The following is a 17,811-nucleotide window of genomic DNA, read 5'->3' as shown; positions in this document are numbered from 1 at the left end:
TATTTGTTATCAATTTTTCCACGAGTTTATTCATAAACTTTTTGTTTACATTTTACAAATTATACAAAAATTAAATCATAATATGCAACCCCAAATACTGATCCCCCTAGATAATATGCAACCAAAAATACTAACAATTCCTGCATCCTGCTAAAAATCTTAGCTATGTGATTCTACCTTTCGGAGATGCGCACGCACGCGCCTACCAGGAAAAAATAGACTTTAGTGGTTACTGGTTACCATTGATAAAAAACTTTATAAAATATCTTGATGGGCAAATACCTGCATCTTAACAGACCCTCCAGCTTTTCCAGTCCTCACTTTGTTATTTTTTTGATAACCTAAAATTGAATCAAATGTTATTAAATATACACACATCAGACCGAATATCTGAAAGATACCTTTTAAATCATTGTGGGTGCAGGCATAGTAAACTTGAGAGTATACAAATCTCTCTTATTCTTTTGATGAACTGTATAATTATATTCCTCAACAACAATAACAGTTGATTCACTTTGTGAAGTCACTTCACGATCTGTCATACAGAGAGATTTGTCAATGTAATGACTTGTAAATTCTTTCAAAGAAGACAAATTTGCACAAAGTGATAAATTGCGAAGGCCTCGAGAAACCTGCAGAAACTAAGGTTATGTCAATATTTGGCTGTCAGAAATCTGGCCACACTGTTTTACCTTACCCGCCTTTTTTAGTTAGGTTAGGGAGGGATGTTAGAATGAGTTCAAGGTTCAAGTTACAATTTCTCCATGTTCATTGCACGATACGTACGTACTGACCTACATACGTGTCAGATACGTGTTTTAAAAACAGCTTTAATGTGCAAAGTTTTCATTTTAAAGTAATAAGCCTAATATCTTATAGTACAATAAGTTAATAGTGCAATCACAGAACACTTACTCTTAAGAAGTGAAAACTCCCTAAGTTTGAACTGGAGGCACAACGTCAGCGCCTCCTCGTGTCGTCGTGGCAGTACTAACTAAAATTATTAATTTGATTTCATCGAACAAGAGTAGTTTACCAATGTTCGGTAAAATCAAATTAATAATTTCAGTTAAAAGCACAAAAATAAAACTATCACTATAAATGAAAGATGAATGTACAGTACAAAAATAAACATTTATTATAAAATATTTCAAAGTAACAAAATATGTATACATATTAACCAAAATATATTCTATTAACATAATAAAACATTATAAACCAAAATAAAAAACTCTTCAATATAAAAAAAAAATTAAAACATTATTATCACATCACCTAATAAAACCAGTAAGTACCAGTTGTCACATCCTGGATACTTGCAGCAATATTTCTTACGACCAACAGCTTCCATGGTAAACTAGCTTCAATGTAACAGACAATACAAACAAAAAGCAGTGATCAGATGGACTTGACTCTGGAATAAAAACATAAAACTTAATCAAGTGCAGTATCTGTATTTATCAACTTAACTTTACTTGTTGAGGCTGTGTGACAAGAATTTCATTTGATAATCCTTGGTTCCTGTTTGTTGACCGACCTGAAAAATAGATTTAATGTACAAACATGAAACACATGTCGGATAGCTTTCTTAAAGTAAACACAATTAAATTGGTTTAGGTGTGATCAGTGTGAATACAAATCCAGGCAAACGGGGAATTTAAAAAGACATAAAAACTTACGCAACACACGCCCGTCGATGAAATAGAATGGTTTAAGTGCGAAGAATGTGAATATAAAACTAAGCAAGCGGGAAATTTGAAAAAACATAAACTTACACGACACACGCCCTTCGAAAATATAGAATGGTTTGAGTGCGATAAATGTGAATATCAAACTAAACAAATGAGATATTTCAAAATGCATAAACATTTACGACACACGCCCGTTGATGAAATGAAATGGTTTAAGTGTAGTGAATGTGAATATAAAGCTAAACAAGCGGCAGATTTAAGAAAACATCAACTTTACCGACATACGCCCGGCGATGAAATAGAATGGTTTCAGTGCGATAAATGTGAATATAAGGCTAAGCAAAAAGTAATTTTAAAATTTCACGTATCGATGAAACACACGTCTCCTAATGAAATACGGTGGTTTAAGTGTAACTTTTGTGAATATAAAACTAAACAACGGGGAATGTTACCAAGGCACGTACGTGTAAGGCATACATATGCCCAAAATATAAAATGGTTTAATTGTGATCAATGTGAATTCAAAACTAAACACAAGAGTAATTTAACAAAACATAATCTTGTACAACACATGCCCATCGATGAAATAGAATGGTTTCAGTGTGATGAATGTGAATTCAAAACTAAACACAAGAGTAATTTAACAAAACATAATCTTGTACAACACATGCCCATCGATGAAACCCTATGGTTCAAGTGTGGTAAATGTGAATATAAAACTAAAGAAACAGGACCTTTAAAAACTCACATATTTGCAAAACATCCACCTTCCAAAAATACACTATGGTTTAAATGTGAAAAATGTGAATATAAATCGAAACAAATAGACACTTTAATAAAATCACATATGTTAACAACACACATTTTCTAGTAAAATGAAAAAAAAGTGCACATATTGTTTGTCTCAATTCTAAATTTCCACCACCTCTTGTTTGTATTAACGGAGATAATTGATTTGTATATTTTTATTGTTTTCTAAAATTTTGAGTCCGGTTCTGTCTATTTCTCCGCTGACGTGGCCCAGAATGGTATCTTTCCGGAGATCGCTCTGCGTATAGTTCTCCCAGAGCTGCAGCGATTTTATGGCAAGGCAATAGTAATTATTACGCCTGTTGAGATGCCGATAAGCGACATAAACAGACCCCTGTCAATCATCATTTTCGTTCTATATGTATGTATCTGTAAACTGTAAGTTTACAGGGTAGTACTTGGACGAATTTACGATTAGGGGTTGTACTCAATTAATTGGTGATGAAAGTGGAATGCAGCGATGATTCGAAAACGTTGCCGAATCTCATTAGGGTGTTTGACTAATGCCTTTCGGTTTGGAAAGTTTGCAGACGGCCATTTAACTTTGCCTGTGTAACAATATACAGGGTTATTCTAAATGATTGTAGTCGAAGTAGGCCATGCCCATGTTATTAAATTTTTGCCGCTTTAATGTGAACTGTCAATTTTGTCGCTGTCACTGTCATTTTTTAGGTGAAAAGTGCGGTGATGAGAATTTTATTTATTTTTGTTAAATTAACGATTGAATCCGAATAAGTGAGTACACACCGTTCACACACGAGAGTTAAATTGGGTGCAAAAGAACTCAATATTTTCACATCATTTTGATGTTTTTTTATGTGGAGCGGCAATTATAAATTTTACATTCAGTTTTCACGCTCTCTTCGACTACAATCATTTAGAATAACCCTGTAGCTATTTGTGCAATAAGTTAGGAAATGTTATTTTTTTTGTGAAGGTTTTTAAGGTGTTTTGCTCGAGCAAATTTACGAAAATTCTAGATATTAAAATGTTTGCTATTAATAGCTTTTACAAAAAGTTGTATTAGAACTCAACACAGAACAGAATAAACTCAAAATTTAAAACAAAGAACTAAGAACAAGACAATGAGCGGCTGTGTATCCCAGGCCAGTTCGTTCGCAAGTGAAGTGTCCTTCCCCAATACGACGACTTGGACAGGCAGCGGCTCGGGACTTCCCGGATTCTGAAGCGACAAATTCAAATGCAGATTCTAGTTGCTAACACGGCCAGACTGACAGGAGCTTCGCTCTCGAAGCTCACCAAAAGGACGATCCAGCTTCCGGAAGGCAAGTCATCGTCTAGATACAAAAGGAGTTATTAGATGACACATCTCATTGCCAAACTCATCACAGAACATAATAACTCGTCACTCTAGACTCACACTTCACGTTCAACGTGAGACTTTCAACAGTTTCACCACAAATTCATGTAAAGCGCGAGACTTTCAACATGCAACATTTCGTTCCAAAAATCATGTAAAGCGCGTGGCTTTCAACATTCTGCAAAGCGCGAGGTTTTCAGCATTCTGCAAAGCGCGAGGCTTTCAACACTCTGCAAAGCGCGAGGCTTTCAGCGTCAACATTTGAAACTTGAACTTCGTGTAAAGCGCGGGGCTTTCAACATTTCAACATTCAGAATGACAATAATGTAAAGCGCGAGGCTTTCAACAGTGCGACAAAATTTATGAGATTACGTACCTAAAGTACTCCTCGGTCAACATCAAGCATGTCTAAAAGCTCACTCATTTCTGCCGCCACATTCCACTCGTTCGGCCATAAACGCAACTGTTCCTTGGCTGCCTTAATAATTTTGTGCTTTCGAGCACCCACCCTTTTCAATTCATATCGATCTTGATCGGTAATGTTCATGATTTCATACGGTCCTAAATACTCAAAGTCAGTTTTACTGGCATGCATCTTACTCGCCCGATGTAACAGCACAAAGTCACCAACAGAGTATTTGACATGATCTCGTCTCTTCTTGTTCAGGTTGTCGATTTCAGTACTCTTGGCGTTTTGCAACTTCTCTCTAACACGCTCTCGGTCGGCTTGTAAATTTCGTACTGGTGACAAATCACACGCGAGATCATTCAGAGCAGCACGAATCAGGGGAGTAGTAGATTCGATTCCAATCAGGGCTCTTAGGGGAGTCATCTGGGTCACTTCTGGACCGTGGTGTTGAGGACTAGTTGGATCTTCCATAGAACGTTCGGCCATTCCTCCCTTATTTGCGTCTCGATGCGAATAAGGTTCATAATGGTGCGCATATATCTTTCTACTTGACCGTTAGCACGATGCACATCAGGTGTGATGAAATGATAGTCAATATGAAACTCATCAAAAAATTTGCACACAGAGAGATTGTGAAAATTAGTTCCACTATCAACAATGACGACTCGAGGTGTGCCAAAACAGCCGATGAAAGTTTGTAACGCTTGTTGAGTCTCGTAGGCAGTAACAGATTTCAGAGGTATCAAGTGACAGTACTTTGTGAATGCATCAACGACCACCAAGACGTATTTACATTTCTGAGAAGAGACAGACAACGGACCTAGGCAATCAATGTGAACAACATGAAGAGGCACAGTAGGTTTTTCAGGCGATCGAATGAAACCTTGTAAAGGTCTTGTGCGAGTCTTTTTGACTGCGCACACTAAGCAGTGTTTTACATATTTGTGTACAAATTGTTGCAGATGAGGAAACCAAAAATGTTTATTAATCGAGGCGATAGTCTTGTCGGCACCAACATGACATTGCTCGTCATGAAACAGTCTGAGTAAGCCAAGACGACTCTGCCGCGGAACAAAATAACGCAAGACCTTTGATTTCCCGGAAACTTGCTGATGATAGAGCAAACCCTCTTTTTCTAAATATTGCTTAGGGTCCAATTTACCCTCACGCAGATCATTCAACATTTGCTGTGCTTCGGCATCACCTTTTTGTTGTATGTGAAGCCAAGATTCGTGGGGTGATACCCGCAGAACAGACACAGGGTTTCGGCTTAGAAAATCAACATGACTGAGAGAAGACCCCTTACGGTACACAATTTCATAATTGAAATCTTGCAGGTATGTCCACCATCGAGGAACGCGAGGAAGAATCTCCTTTTTATTCACTGTGGCTTTCACAGCATTACAATCGGTAACAATGGTAAATTTGATCCCAATCAATTAAACTCGGAAGTGTCGAAGAGCTTTGACGATCGCTAAAGTCTCCAATTCGTAGCAATGGTATTTAGATTCAGAAGGAGAAGTTCTCTTGCTGTAATAAGCAACCACTTTCTTCTGACCATCATATTTTTGAATAAGAATTGCCCCATACCCGATTGAACTAGCGTCCGTATGGAGTTCAGTGGGAAAATCTGGATTAAAAATCACTAGAAGTGGTTCTGACGTAAGACACTGGACGACATACTGTTTAGCGTTTTCGTGTTCTGTAGTCCACAGAAATGGAACACCATTTTTGGTCAGATTGTTAATACATGCGGTACGGCAAGCGAAGTTAGGAACAAATTTGCGGAAATATCCAGCAAGGCCCATAAATTGTCGTACTTGTTTGACGTTACCGGGTGAAGGAACTTTAGTCAACGCCACAACTTTATCGTTGCTGGGTCTAATGCCTGCGCTCGATATATGGCGACCAAGATATTCGATTTCAGCTTGCAAAAACTTACATTTTGAAAGATTGAGAGAAAAACCCGCAACACGCAAAGCTTCCAAAACCTTTTCCAAATAGAGAAGTCCCTGTTCGATAGTTGTAGATGGGATCAGAATGTCGTCCATATATACAACAGCTACCGTGTATTTTAATTCTCCCAAAGCGTCATTAATAGCTCTTTGAAAGACAGCCGGTGCATTAGCAAGGCCGAATGGCATTCGTAAAAACTCAAAGTGGCCATCTGGCGTAACAAATCCTGTCTTATGAATTGAATTGCTATGAATAGGTATTTGGTGAAAACCAGACGCCAAATCAAGAGAAGTGAAGAAGACTCCACGACCAAGCCTGTCTAATCGATCATCGATTCGAGGCATGGGATACTTATCTTTGATCGTGTATGCGTTTAGCTCGCGAAAATCAACACACATTCTATATGTTCCCTGTTTCTTACGAACGAACAAGATAGGACTGGCGCACGGGGACGAACTTCGCCACGCTCGCTATCAGAAAGACGATAAGGCCGACGAGTTACAATAAAATTGTCAGTTAGATTAATTTCCATAGTTGCGTTATTAGCAACTGGAAGAGCAAGTCCAGTTGCAAGTTGTTCAGGATAACGATTCAGTAAAGCACGAATTGAAGCAAGATGTTCGTCAGGAACATTAAAAGAGTTCAAATTGTCATCGGTGATACGCCAGGTAATAATTTAGAAACGACACGAGTGCCTGTAGGTACTAGCGGTTACAGCAGCCAGCTGATCGTTCTTAAATAGATCACACCCAACAATGACATCGTAATCCAGGTTTGCAGCGGGAACTACTAAAAACGTTAATGTGTGTTAACCGTGAGACTCCACGAACGCCACGTCAGCACCGCGTGGGCGATCTCGGTGGTACTCGGCGGGAACCGACGGCCCACGACGGGAGCAGGACGAAGTACCGTGCGGGAAGCACAGAGGGAGATGCGAATCTACCAGCAAAGGGTCCACACTTGTATCGAGTCGAGGCGGAATTAAAACTCCTTGTTTTGAGACTATTTGTTTCATTAATTTACCGCCCAATCACAAATCCTGCTAACATCAGAAGTGGGATAAAAGACCCGAATAAGTGGTGCAGTGAAAATAGTAGTTGTAGTGATTAAGTGCGCAATAAATAATGCCCCGTTCACGAGCCGCCTCGAGAGCACGCTCCAGATATGAAGGATCCCGGGACTTGGAACTTCGGGGTACCAGGTCCAGGCCCAGATCTCATGACAGTCGACCCAAGCATCGCCGGTCGGGGAAGGAGAGACGGCGTTATCGTCGTAGGATTCCGAGGTCGACAACGGAGGGTCGTTCAGGGAGAGCTCGGAGGCGACACCCCAGCCAGAGTCGTACCAGCTCCAAGCGCACGGAGGAGACGGTCCCGCGTCTGAGTGAGATTAGATTTAAGAGAATGTCGGACGTGGTAAGATGGGTAAGACAATGAAACGAGGTAAGCGACGGGACCTTTTGCAGCGGCGTCATCAGCGAATTTAATCCTTTTACGGCCAATATTCATGACTGGCGGGATGCAGTCCATGAGTACGCGCATATCTACATCTGGGACGGTAGAGTAACGAGCCATTTAGCCCTATCAAAATTGCGGGAACCAGCAGAGGTCTGGTACGGAGGTCTTCCGACTCGTCTTTTCACCTGGGCCGAGTGGAAAGAGAGGTTAACGCAAAATTTCCTTCCGAAACGCGATCCCCTCAGCTTGTTATTTAATATGTTCGCTTGCGTCCCCAAATCGCACCAATCGTCCGTCTTTTGAAAAACTCGCGCTAATCCATCAATTGAAAATTCCACTGAGTCCGGAAGACCAGGTAAAGTTGATAATGGGAAGGTATCAAGGACGAGAAAATAACATTCACGATTTACGCCGCGGAAAATAACGACCTCAACACCCTTATCGGCCTCTTAAAAACGCCAAAATCATCGGTTACGTCATCGGCGTCAGACGCGACGCAGTCAAGTACCTCTCGGGTTCCAACAGGAACACAACAAAACCAAGGCCGAACAGTACCTAGAGTAAGATGCTTTACGTGAAATTAACGGGCCACATACGCCGCTCGAATTTCATTTCTAGGCCGGGACCCCAACGTAAAATTCTTCAAAACCCATTGTGAGAAAAGTAGGTGACGACGCATAATTGACCCTGGTCCGGAGAAAATGAACTACATATTTATCATATTAGTATCGATAGGTATTGTACACTTTGCAAAAATTATGAGGCCAAATTAGGTGTAGGGTAGAGGAGTTAGTCGCTTTAGATTTGTCCGAACGATTTGTACGTTGCTGGAATTAGTGCAAATCTTGCAAACTTAGGTAGTACACCATGGCGCCGACGGTAGTAAACAAAGACCTTTCGTCGCCTTCCGGGAAGAATACTGATAAATAACGACCGAAACGGGACACGAAACTTATCATTCAACCACTTGACGATTCGTTACCAAACTATGGGAAGATGTTTATATTTTAAGCGAAATCGAACCTGACATCGCCAACCAGCTGTTTATTCGTGAGCTATGCGTTACGGGATGAATCAAAAATTATCAATTTATCAAATGTTTATGCGGAGACTCGAGGCGTAATGATCCATCTGCGTGCCCTTCACACGTCCATGCGAGACATTTACGATAAATTATACAATTCCAATAATTAAGCGGAATACCTGCGTGCTGCGTGAAATCTTGACAAAAATACGACGTCGAATATTCGGAAACGTGCAACTGAATGCTCCATACGCTGCGAATCGGTAAATACGTTGACCAAGTTAACGTGGAGATAGAGGAATCGGAGGCGATCGCGGACCTTTTGGATGTCCTCGATGAGTTCCCAGAGTGCGGGACTGACATTATTTCTGAGACGGTGCGGCGTTGGGTACTTCCTTGGCGGAATGCTTGTTACCGATCAACCACCGGTACCGGCCGCGATCATTTTGATTTTGAACGGGACGAAACCCCATCCCATACGCCGCGTTTATCACCCAAACGACCATTGCGAGTGCTTACGGTGTCCATTTGGCATTATCAATACTCCGGTCAGCTTTTAGCGGACAATTAATATGGTGTTACAATCAAACACTCAATTTGTCAGGATTCAAAAAAACAAACTCAGACCTCTTAATAATTCACTATATATTAAGGACTCTTGCAAATCAGTACAAGTTACCAGATCTTAGGTCAAAACAAGAGTGTCTAAAAACTAACTAAAATCGCATTTATACATCCCCTTTCTTACATCTGGCATCCATCTATCACCTCACTCACCCAACGCCCACACCAAATGCACAAACCACATGCACCCGCAAAAGACCACAACGGTCATATCAATCCCAGCAAATTTAGACACTAACCATAAAGCAACACATGTCAACTGTTTCTAACACCCATGGGAAACGCAGAGGGCTGTCTTAGATCTGTCGACAAGTGTGACTAATGGACATTTGCCCTCGTTTCGCATAAGTGAAAACTACCACGGTCCTAACAAAACAAAAAAAGGAACTTATGTCTAATTAATCCATTTTTCAACATCTGTAACATTCGGCCTTTCCTGACCAGTTCTCGTCCTCGAGAACAAAGGACCATCCACACTACACAACACACACGCAATAGACATAGTACATTCAATATTCTATACCAAATACAAGTTATTCTCTAAAGCTAACACCCAATATCAACGACTCTATGAATTAATTATCCTAGGTCGGTAACACAACTTACCTAACTTAAAACATGACTAAAAGAAAGAACTCTCATATCACTAACCTATACAATTACATCCTACAAACAGTTTACAATCTTAAACACGATCCACAACACAGATTGTTTTATGAGACCGAACACTTTGTTGCGCCACTGGCCCTCCCCCAGAGAGAGCACCATCCTGTCCTCGACCTGGTCTACCTTGTTGCCGTCTAGGATGACGGGGACGTCGCCGATTCCGTCTTTGATGCTGCCCAATCGAAGTCTTCGCTTGTCGTAGTTGACCAGGAACTTGAGGCGGTACCACCCGTCGAATGAGAACCTCTTCCTCTTCGCGATGAACCCGACAACCATGGGCCGATTCCACAATGTCCGTGGCGATGAGTTCCTGAACATTGTCCTTCACTTGTTCACATTTATTAAATGACATCCGGTACGGACGATAGAGCACTGGTTTATCGTCATTTAATCTGATGTCCATTTCAGTCAAATTCGCGCACTCGATCTGTTTCAGATTACGAGGCACTAAATCCTGGCACTCGTCAATAGTATCAGTATCCACTTCACTAACGATGACCGGAACCGTATTCACTTTTCTGCGTAAAGTACCGTCGACACAAGTCTCGCCACGTGCCATTTTACTATCTTCCTTCACAGTTACGTCCTTTCCACTTATATTTAACTCCGGAAGTACGGCTTCACCAATTTCATCGGCCTTCACAACACACCTCGAAACCAGACCACAGTCCAGACTAACAATTTGACGCACCCCGCCTTCTCCACATGGGTCGGTGGTCATGGTGTTGATCTTATTTGTTCTTAGGACCACATGGCCTAAAAAATTCTCAGGGATTACCGAAGCATCCTTGGCCCATAAGACCACCTTCTCTGGAGTAGAATTCACGGTCGCTGTTGTGTCCTTTTCTACTCTGATTTCATCTTTCGTTTTGATTATCCTTATGTGTGGCTGTTCGGTGAACGGATGACCAACAAGTAAAGGGATCTTTTGCGTCTCCCTAGGTACCACATAAAAATTAACGTCAGCACCAACCCCATCTATCTCAAGATGCACATTAGTTGTACCCAGGGTCATAGTGACCGCACCACCGTACCCGACTATCTTACGCTTATCGGACCAATCGCACATCAAATTAAGTTTTGGCACCAGGTCGTCCCTCATGACACACACCGTACTGCCAAGATCAAGGTAACTCTTCACGGCTTCACCATTGACAACAGCATCTTTGTAATATTTCAAGTTGGTGTCATTGGTGCTATACACATGCTGTATCACAAGTGGTTGCCTTTGGCGACACTCTGGTGATTTATGCCCCGGCTGGTTACACGTAAAACACGTAATCTTTGGTCTTGACGGACACGAATTTGCAAAGTGGCCCACTTCTTTGCAGCGAAAACATGTCTTCGCCGACTGGAGTTGAGAGGACGGCGACGGCGACGGCGACGGCTTCGTCTCACGCTTTGGGTTCCCGGGATTTTCGGATCGATTTTTCACACCACGTTCACGCTCGCGATCACGTCTGTCTCGGTTACCGGCACTACATAGTCTTTCAAAATCCATAATGTCATGCAACAAATCGTCACTGTCCACATGAAACTTCGCGAAAAGTCCTTGCACAATACTTCTATTAGCCAGTCCCGTAATAATTTGCTCTTTCGTTTCAGAAAAGGACAAATTTAACTTTTTGCACAACTTGTACTTTTCATGGAAGTACGCACTCACTGACTCGCCATTTTCCTGTTGTCGCTTCTCCATTGCCCGCCAACAGTCCGTTAAACTTGCACTTACACCGAAAGTCTTACTAAACTTGGTCACAAAGTCGTCCCAAGTCTTAATGTCTCCGCGATGAGCAACATACCAATTTTTAGCTGCACCCACCAGGTGACTTCTTGCTGTTTCCAGCCTAAACTCTTCTGGCCACAAATGTAACTCCGCCATGGAGATAATTTGATCTAGCCATCCCGTACCGTCTTCGATCTCGGCTTCTCCTTTATAGTACCCAATAGACTTTGTCAAATCCGGCATGATTTGATATTGAGTATGCCGTACCCTCGTTTCTTCACTGTTGTCTCTTCTGGAATTACTCTCACTTCTGTTCGTTATAATTTGCAACATTTGAGCATTTTGTTGCATCAGCTGATTCATCGTGTTCAGCATTGCTCCAATCTCTATTCCTGCAACACCTTGTCCTCCGGCACGATGTTCAGGTTCTACACTCGGAGAATCTAGTCGTCGTTCCAACCGCTGAATAAGGGGCTGATCATCATCACTATCGGACTCGTAATTTCTTCTCGACATGATGATTCAAAAAATTCGTACGCACAACTCGCACTCGACTTACCCGACTCAGTAACAAACTACTTCGCCCACAACTCGGGATGCGAAATCACTTCACGCGACCCCACACAAGAAAATATGGTTGTGAAATCACTTCACACAACCACCACAATTAAACTGTGCCGATTACCCCACTGTAATCGTATACGCACCACTCAGGTCGCGAAATCACTTCACACAACCCTACAGACTTCACTATACCTCAGAGTTCACTCAGGCAGAATCACACATACCTGAGTATCCCACTTCTGATAATAAAATTAATTGTTACAATCAAACACTCAATTTGTCAGGATTCAAAAAAACAAACTCAGACCTCTTAATAATTCACTATATATTAAGGACTCTTGCAAATCAGTACAAGTTACCAGATCTTAGGTCAAAACAAGAGTGTCTAAAAACTAACTAAAATCGCATTTATACATCCCCTTTCTTACATCTGGCATCCATCTATCACCTCACTCACCCAACGCCCACACCAAATGCACAAACCACATGCACCCGCAAAAGACCACAACGGTCATATCAATCCCAGCAAATTTAGACACTAACCATAAAGCAACACATGTCAACTGTTTCTAACACCCATGGGAAACGCAGAGGGCTGTCTTAGATCTGTCGACAAGTGTGACTAATGGACATTTGCCCTCGTTTCGCATAAGTGAAAACTACCACGGTCCTAACAAAACAAAAAAAAGGAACTTATGTCTAATTAATCCATTTTTCAACATCTGTAACAATGGTAGCGATTTAACAATCTCGACGACATTTCAATCCCCGAAAATAGTCCCGAGTGTAAGGCGGTGTTCCCGTGATCGGTGACCTCGCACTCTCTCCAGCCGTCAAGGAGCCGAGATTGCACAAATCACGGGCACCGGATGACATCATCCCGTATTCGATTCCCCAATCCGAAGAATTGCTGAACTTGCTAGAATAGTGGAATAATTAGCCAACAAGGCATTCAATAATTAAGCCTCGAAGTGTAAAGTTGCTAATAGAGTCTTCTTCATACTTATATACCGAGTAAATTATTAAAACTTCCCCTGACCCCTTTTACGAGATAATGTAAACCCAACATAACCCCATCGCCCGACCCTGTATGAAGTACCTCGCCTTTTGTCTCGTTTGTTTGTTACACCACGGGTGTGAAGGAATTTAGCATCTGGCTGTGGTTTCGAATTACATGTTGATAAGAGAGCACCTCTCATTCTGCTGGAATCGTTTCCGTTTTGTTGACATTTTAATACGTCTTACAATTGATATCTTAAGGGATCTGTCACGAAATACTCGGCGAAGTATTAAAACATTTCTAGAAATTACGGACTAACGTTGCGCCTATCAAAATGTTTCTCTCGCCACAACAATTGAACTTCGCGGACACGCAATTGACGGTTCTACTATCTATCCAACCAAGTCCCAGAAAGACGGCAACGGCAAAAGTCTTTCTCGTTACGACACAAATTCATCAAGTACGGTGATACCTAGGACTTTCGCGGTATTTCGCAAATTCATTCATCGCGATGTCGGAAAATCGAAACCATTGAGTGGTCTGTTACTGAAAGATGCAGTATAGACTTGGGGAAAATCCCAGGATGAGGTTGAGGTGTTAATGCCTGGAAAAAGTCACTAACTTCGGCACCCATGTTGAGTTTGTGTGTGATCAAGGAATTTCTCGAATCCGGAAAGTACGACAAAACTAAAGAATTATTCGAGAATGATGCGCCAAAAGGGCGGAATAATTTATAAGAGCGCATAGTATAATAACTAGCGGCTAATGTACGATCTTTACCAATAGAACGTTTACTCATTTTATCGGGAGAAGGGTATAAAATAATTCTTGAACTATAATCGGATCTCGCTACAATAGGCGCCCATATCGACAACAATCGGCGGAACGAAAACATTGCGACTATTCGGCTCGGGCTAAATGGCAACGTTGATAAATCCATCGGGGTAACTCCAAGCCACGCACTAATGAGGTATCGACTTGTGACACAGGGTCAACTGGAACTAGAGAACCGGGAGACCACCGATGGAACGGCTGTACGAGCGCAGATGGAGCATGAGACTGCCGAGTACCAGGCTGAGCAGAACGACGTCCGGACGTCGTGGAGGATCTGGTGATGATCCGCAGCGGCAGCCAGTCAGGCCACGGATACCAGTCGAGCTTTGCTCCTGAGGTGGCGAGCCCCACCCGAGGTAGTGGAGGTGCTGAGCCACGACCGGGACGAGATAGCGGACCTCCCGGGGACTCCCCGATTGCAGTTGCGGGATAGTGGAGTGGCGACGGCAGAGAGCAGGAGGCCGTGGATCCACTACGGGGAGAGGACAGTACTGGTCGAGTACTGGACAGGGTCAGGGAGGGTGGTGAGACCCTCTCTGGGGGCTAAGCTCCTGGTCGGTCAGCACTCCGCCTGCACGAGGTTTGAGGGTCTGACGCGTGGGTGCGGTCAGAGGACGGGAGAACCATTTGCCCTGGTGGTTGTCCACTCTGCCGGCGTGCGAGGCGTCGAGGGCTGATTTGCAGGTGTCTGATGCCCAGGTCACACGGGCCACGCCGGTGCTTCGGAGGTGACCAAACGTAGATTTCGGGCCGAATTAAGCGCCTCTAGTATTAAGTTCGCTCAAAGCGGGGTTATATCGTTCCTTTAGTATTAGTACGTTCCTTAGTTATAGTGCGTTCTTTCGTAGCGTTTATTTCATCCATGTATTATTATTAATCTGTAATACTTGGGCCCAAGTTTGCAAAATTCGCAGGTTAGACACGCTCCTGGAGATCCACGCAAAACGGCTTTCAGGATCAACAACCAATAACAAATGCATTTCCGCAGTTACTTAGACGGTATCTGAGTTTCAGAGTACTTTTGTCCTGGCAGCCAATTGGACCAGACGAGTGAGGACACTCTGCGGGTCAGGAAAGGCCGTGTTAACCGTGAGACTCCACGAACGCCACGTCAGCACCGCGTGGGCGATCTCGGTGGTACTCGGCGGGAACCGACGGCCCACGACGGGAGCAGGACGAAGTACCGTGCGGGAAGCACAGAGGGAGATGCGAATCTACCAGCAAAGGGTCCACACTTGTATCGAGTCGAGGCGGAATTAAAACTCCTTGTTTTGAGACTATTTGTTTCATTAATTTACCGCCCAATCACAAATCCTGCTAACATGTGGTATGTTGACCTGTGATTTCTACATTCGCTTCAAATTTGTAGTGAGACAAAACGTTGCCTGCCGAGATACCGGAAATCTTAAACTAATGTGGTGTTATGACTAAATAGTTCCAGAAATTCGTCAGACATTAAAGACACGTCAGCTCTAGTATCGATAAGCCCCATATAATTTTTCCCATCAATTTTAACAAGAGTTGGAGTCGTCGTTTTGCCAGAAGACACAAAACAAACATTTTTCCTGTCATCAATTCCTTTTTTGATAAAGCAACCGGGTTCAAGATGACCAGTTTTAAAACAAATCGAACATCTTCGTGTCGGGTCAGATGTTTCAACTCGACTCGTTTGCTTACCCGCCAATGCAATCGGAAGTTTATTATTAGACTTTGGAAATCGGTGGCATGGCCTCTGTTTATGGCCAATACGCCCACACTGAAAACACGAAAGTGCTTTACTTGCAGATTCTCCCGCGTGCAATTTAACACGCTTACTAAATGGAACGCTTACATCTGAATTCCTTTTGGTCTGAGGTTTTTCAACCGAACTTAAATATGCGATTAAATTGGAAACTGTGTCAAAATTACGAATCGAAACCGCTTCTTGAACTTTCCCTTCATCAATCCCATATGTAATTAATTCAACTAGATCTGACTCACTCCAATGTGCCCTCAAATTTTTGAGCATTGCCAATTTTTTATGCACATAGGCACCGTACGTATTAAAATCTGCACTACGACAAACCGACGCCTCATGCAACAGTTTACCGAGTATCTTTTTCAGAGGAAAAGATTCTAAGAATTCTCGCTTAAATGTTGCCCAATTTCGGGTGGTCGGGGACCAATTATTATCGAACCAAAGCTTCGACTCACCAGTTAAGAAGCGCCCAACTCTCACTAGAATTTGTAAATCGGACCACGAAAATTCGTCTTTGACCTCCTCAACCTTCCGGAGCCAGCTGGATGCATCATCGCCATCCGGATGGAATAAGGGAAGATCAATCTGATCCGGAGCAGTACGTGTATTTTTAATCGCCTTCACCATCTCAGTCAAAACATCCTCCATGTCGGAAAAATTGCACAACGATTGCACAATTTGAAGAAACACAAAACCACCCTCAACGACGCAAGCACAATCCCACTTCTGATAATAGCTTTTACAAAAAGTTGTATTAGAACTCAACACAGAACAGAATAAACTCAAAATTTAAAACAAAGAACTAAGAACAAGACAATGAGCGGCTGTGTATCCCAGGCCAGTTCGTTCGCAAGTGAAGTGTCCTTCCCCAATACGACGACTTGGACAGGCAGCGGCTCGGGACTTCCCGGATTCTGAAGCGCCAAATTCAAATGCAGATTCCAGTTGCTAACACTATGGTGAATCGTTTGATATTGACGAATACGCAAAAGAGCGTACGAATATGGAACAACGTTTTTCGTGTTAGTTTAAGGAAAGTCTTAAAAAACATTAGGTAGTCAGTTGTAAATTTTGTATCTCAGGAAACGATCAAAATTGAACTTTTAGTGTTGAAATATTATTTTCGCACTTATTCCACTTTTCCTAACTCAAATTAGCATTCAAATATGTTAGTTTTCCAAACTCTAGTAGAAAGAATTATTTTCATTTCATTTCACGAATTAATTTAATTAACTTTTTCGACACCGCGGTGGACGATTAAATTATAGTGATTGGAATGCGGTGAAAGGGAAAGCCCGGCGGCGACAGTCATTAAAATGTCATTAATAGGTATTTAATGGAGTCATCAAAAGGTCGTTAATGTGTCCCCTTTACTACTTTAAATCACAATAGTTATTTACATTACAAGCTGCGAAAATTTACGCTAAAGGCCGTGTAGCACCCCATAGTACTTTTTTACACGAAAAATCTTGAAAGTAGCACTTTTTTACACGAAAAATCGTAGTGAAAGTTGTACTTTTTTTGCATCATCTTATACAGTGCGCCGTAAAATTAACGCATAATTTAGAAAATTAATCGTATTCCTTTTTAGAAAATTTTTCACTGCCATTTGGAAACCAAAAATGTTCATTCGGATTATCTAAAAGTTTAAATCCGATACTCATTAGAAAACCACTTTTCATAATGCATCATTTAAAATTTAAATTTACAGGCTTTTTTAGTTTTTACACAGTATGCGCTAATTTTGCGGCGCAGTGTAGCATCTCCATGGAGATGATTATCAAAGCATACTATTTTTTTTTTTAATTTTTCGTAAATCCTTTTAGACCAAATTTCTCAACTTACACACGTTATGAAAGTCTCTTTTTTTCTCACTTATTTGCTTTTGCTAATCTAATAATATGTATGTATCTGTTACGGACCAAGACGATAAATGGACATTGACGATAACGGTCGGACAATGACGTGAATGTCCATTTTTCCTGGCGATTATC

At 41.9% G+C, this 17,811-nt stretch overlaps 1 protein-coding gene across 1 annotated transcript; it reads right to left on the bottom strand.

The window, feature by feature from the left end:
• Window positions 1-3,503: 3,503 nt before the first annotated feature.
• LOC138137148 (uncharacterized) lies at window positions 3,504-16,975 on the bottom strand. Its single transcript, XM_069056462.1, has 2 exons — window positions 4,199-16,975; window positions 3,504-3,799 (listed from the first exon to the last, which is right to left on the bottom strand). The coding sequence occupies exon 1, from the start codon at window positions 12,195-12,197 to the stop codon at window positions 9,978-9,980; it is 2,220 nt and encodes a 739-aa protein (XP_068912563.1). The 5' UTR covers window positions 12,198-16,975; the 3' UTR covers window positions 3,504-3,799; window positions 4,199-9,977.
• Between the last annotated feature and the right edge of the window lie 836 nt (window positions 16,976-17,811).

The sequence above is a fragment of the Tenebrio molitor genome, chromosome 8 (assembly GCF_963966145.1).
Source record: "Tenebrio molitor chromosome 8, icTenMoli1.1, whole genome shotgun sequence".
Lineage (NCBI taxonomy): Eukaryota > Metazoa > Arthropoda > Insecta > Coleoptera > Tenebrionidae > Tenebrio > Tenebrio molitor.
Note: the sequence above shows the minus strand (reverse complement) of the source record. Positions and strands in the feature narration are given on the sequence as shown.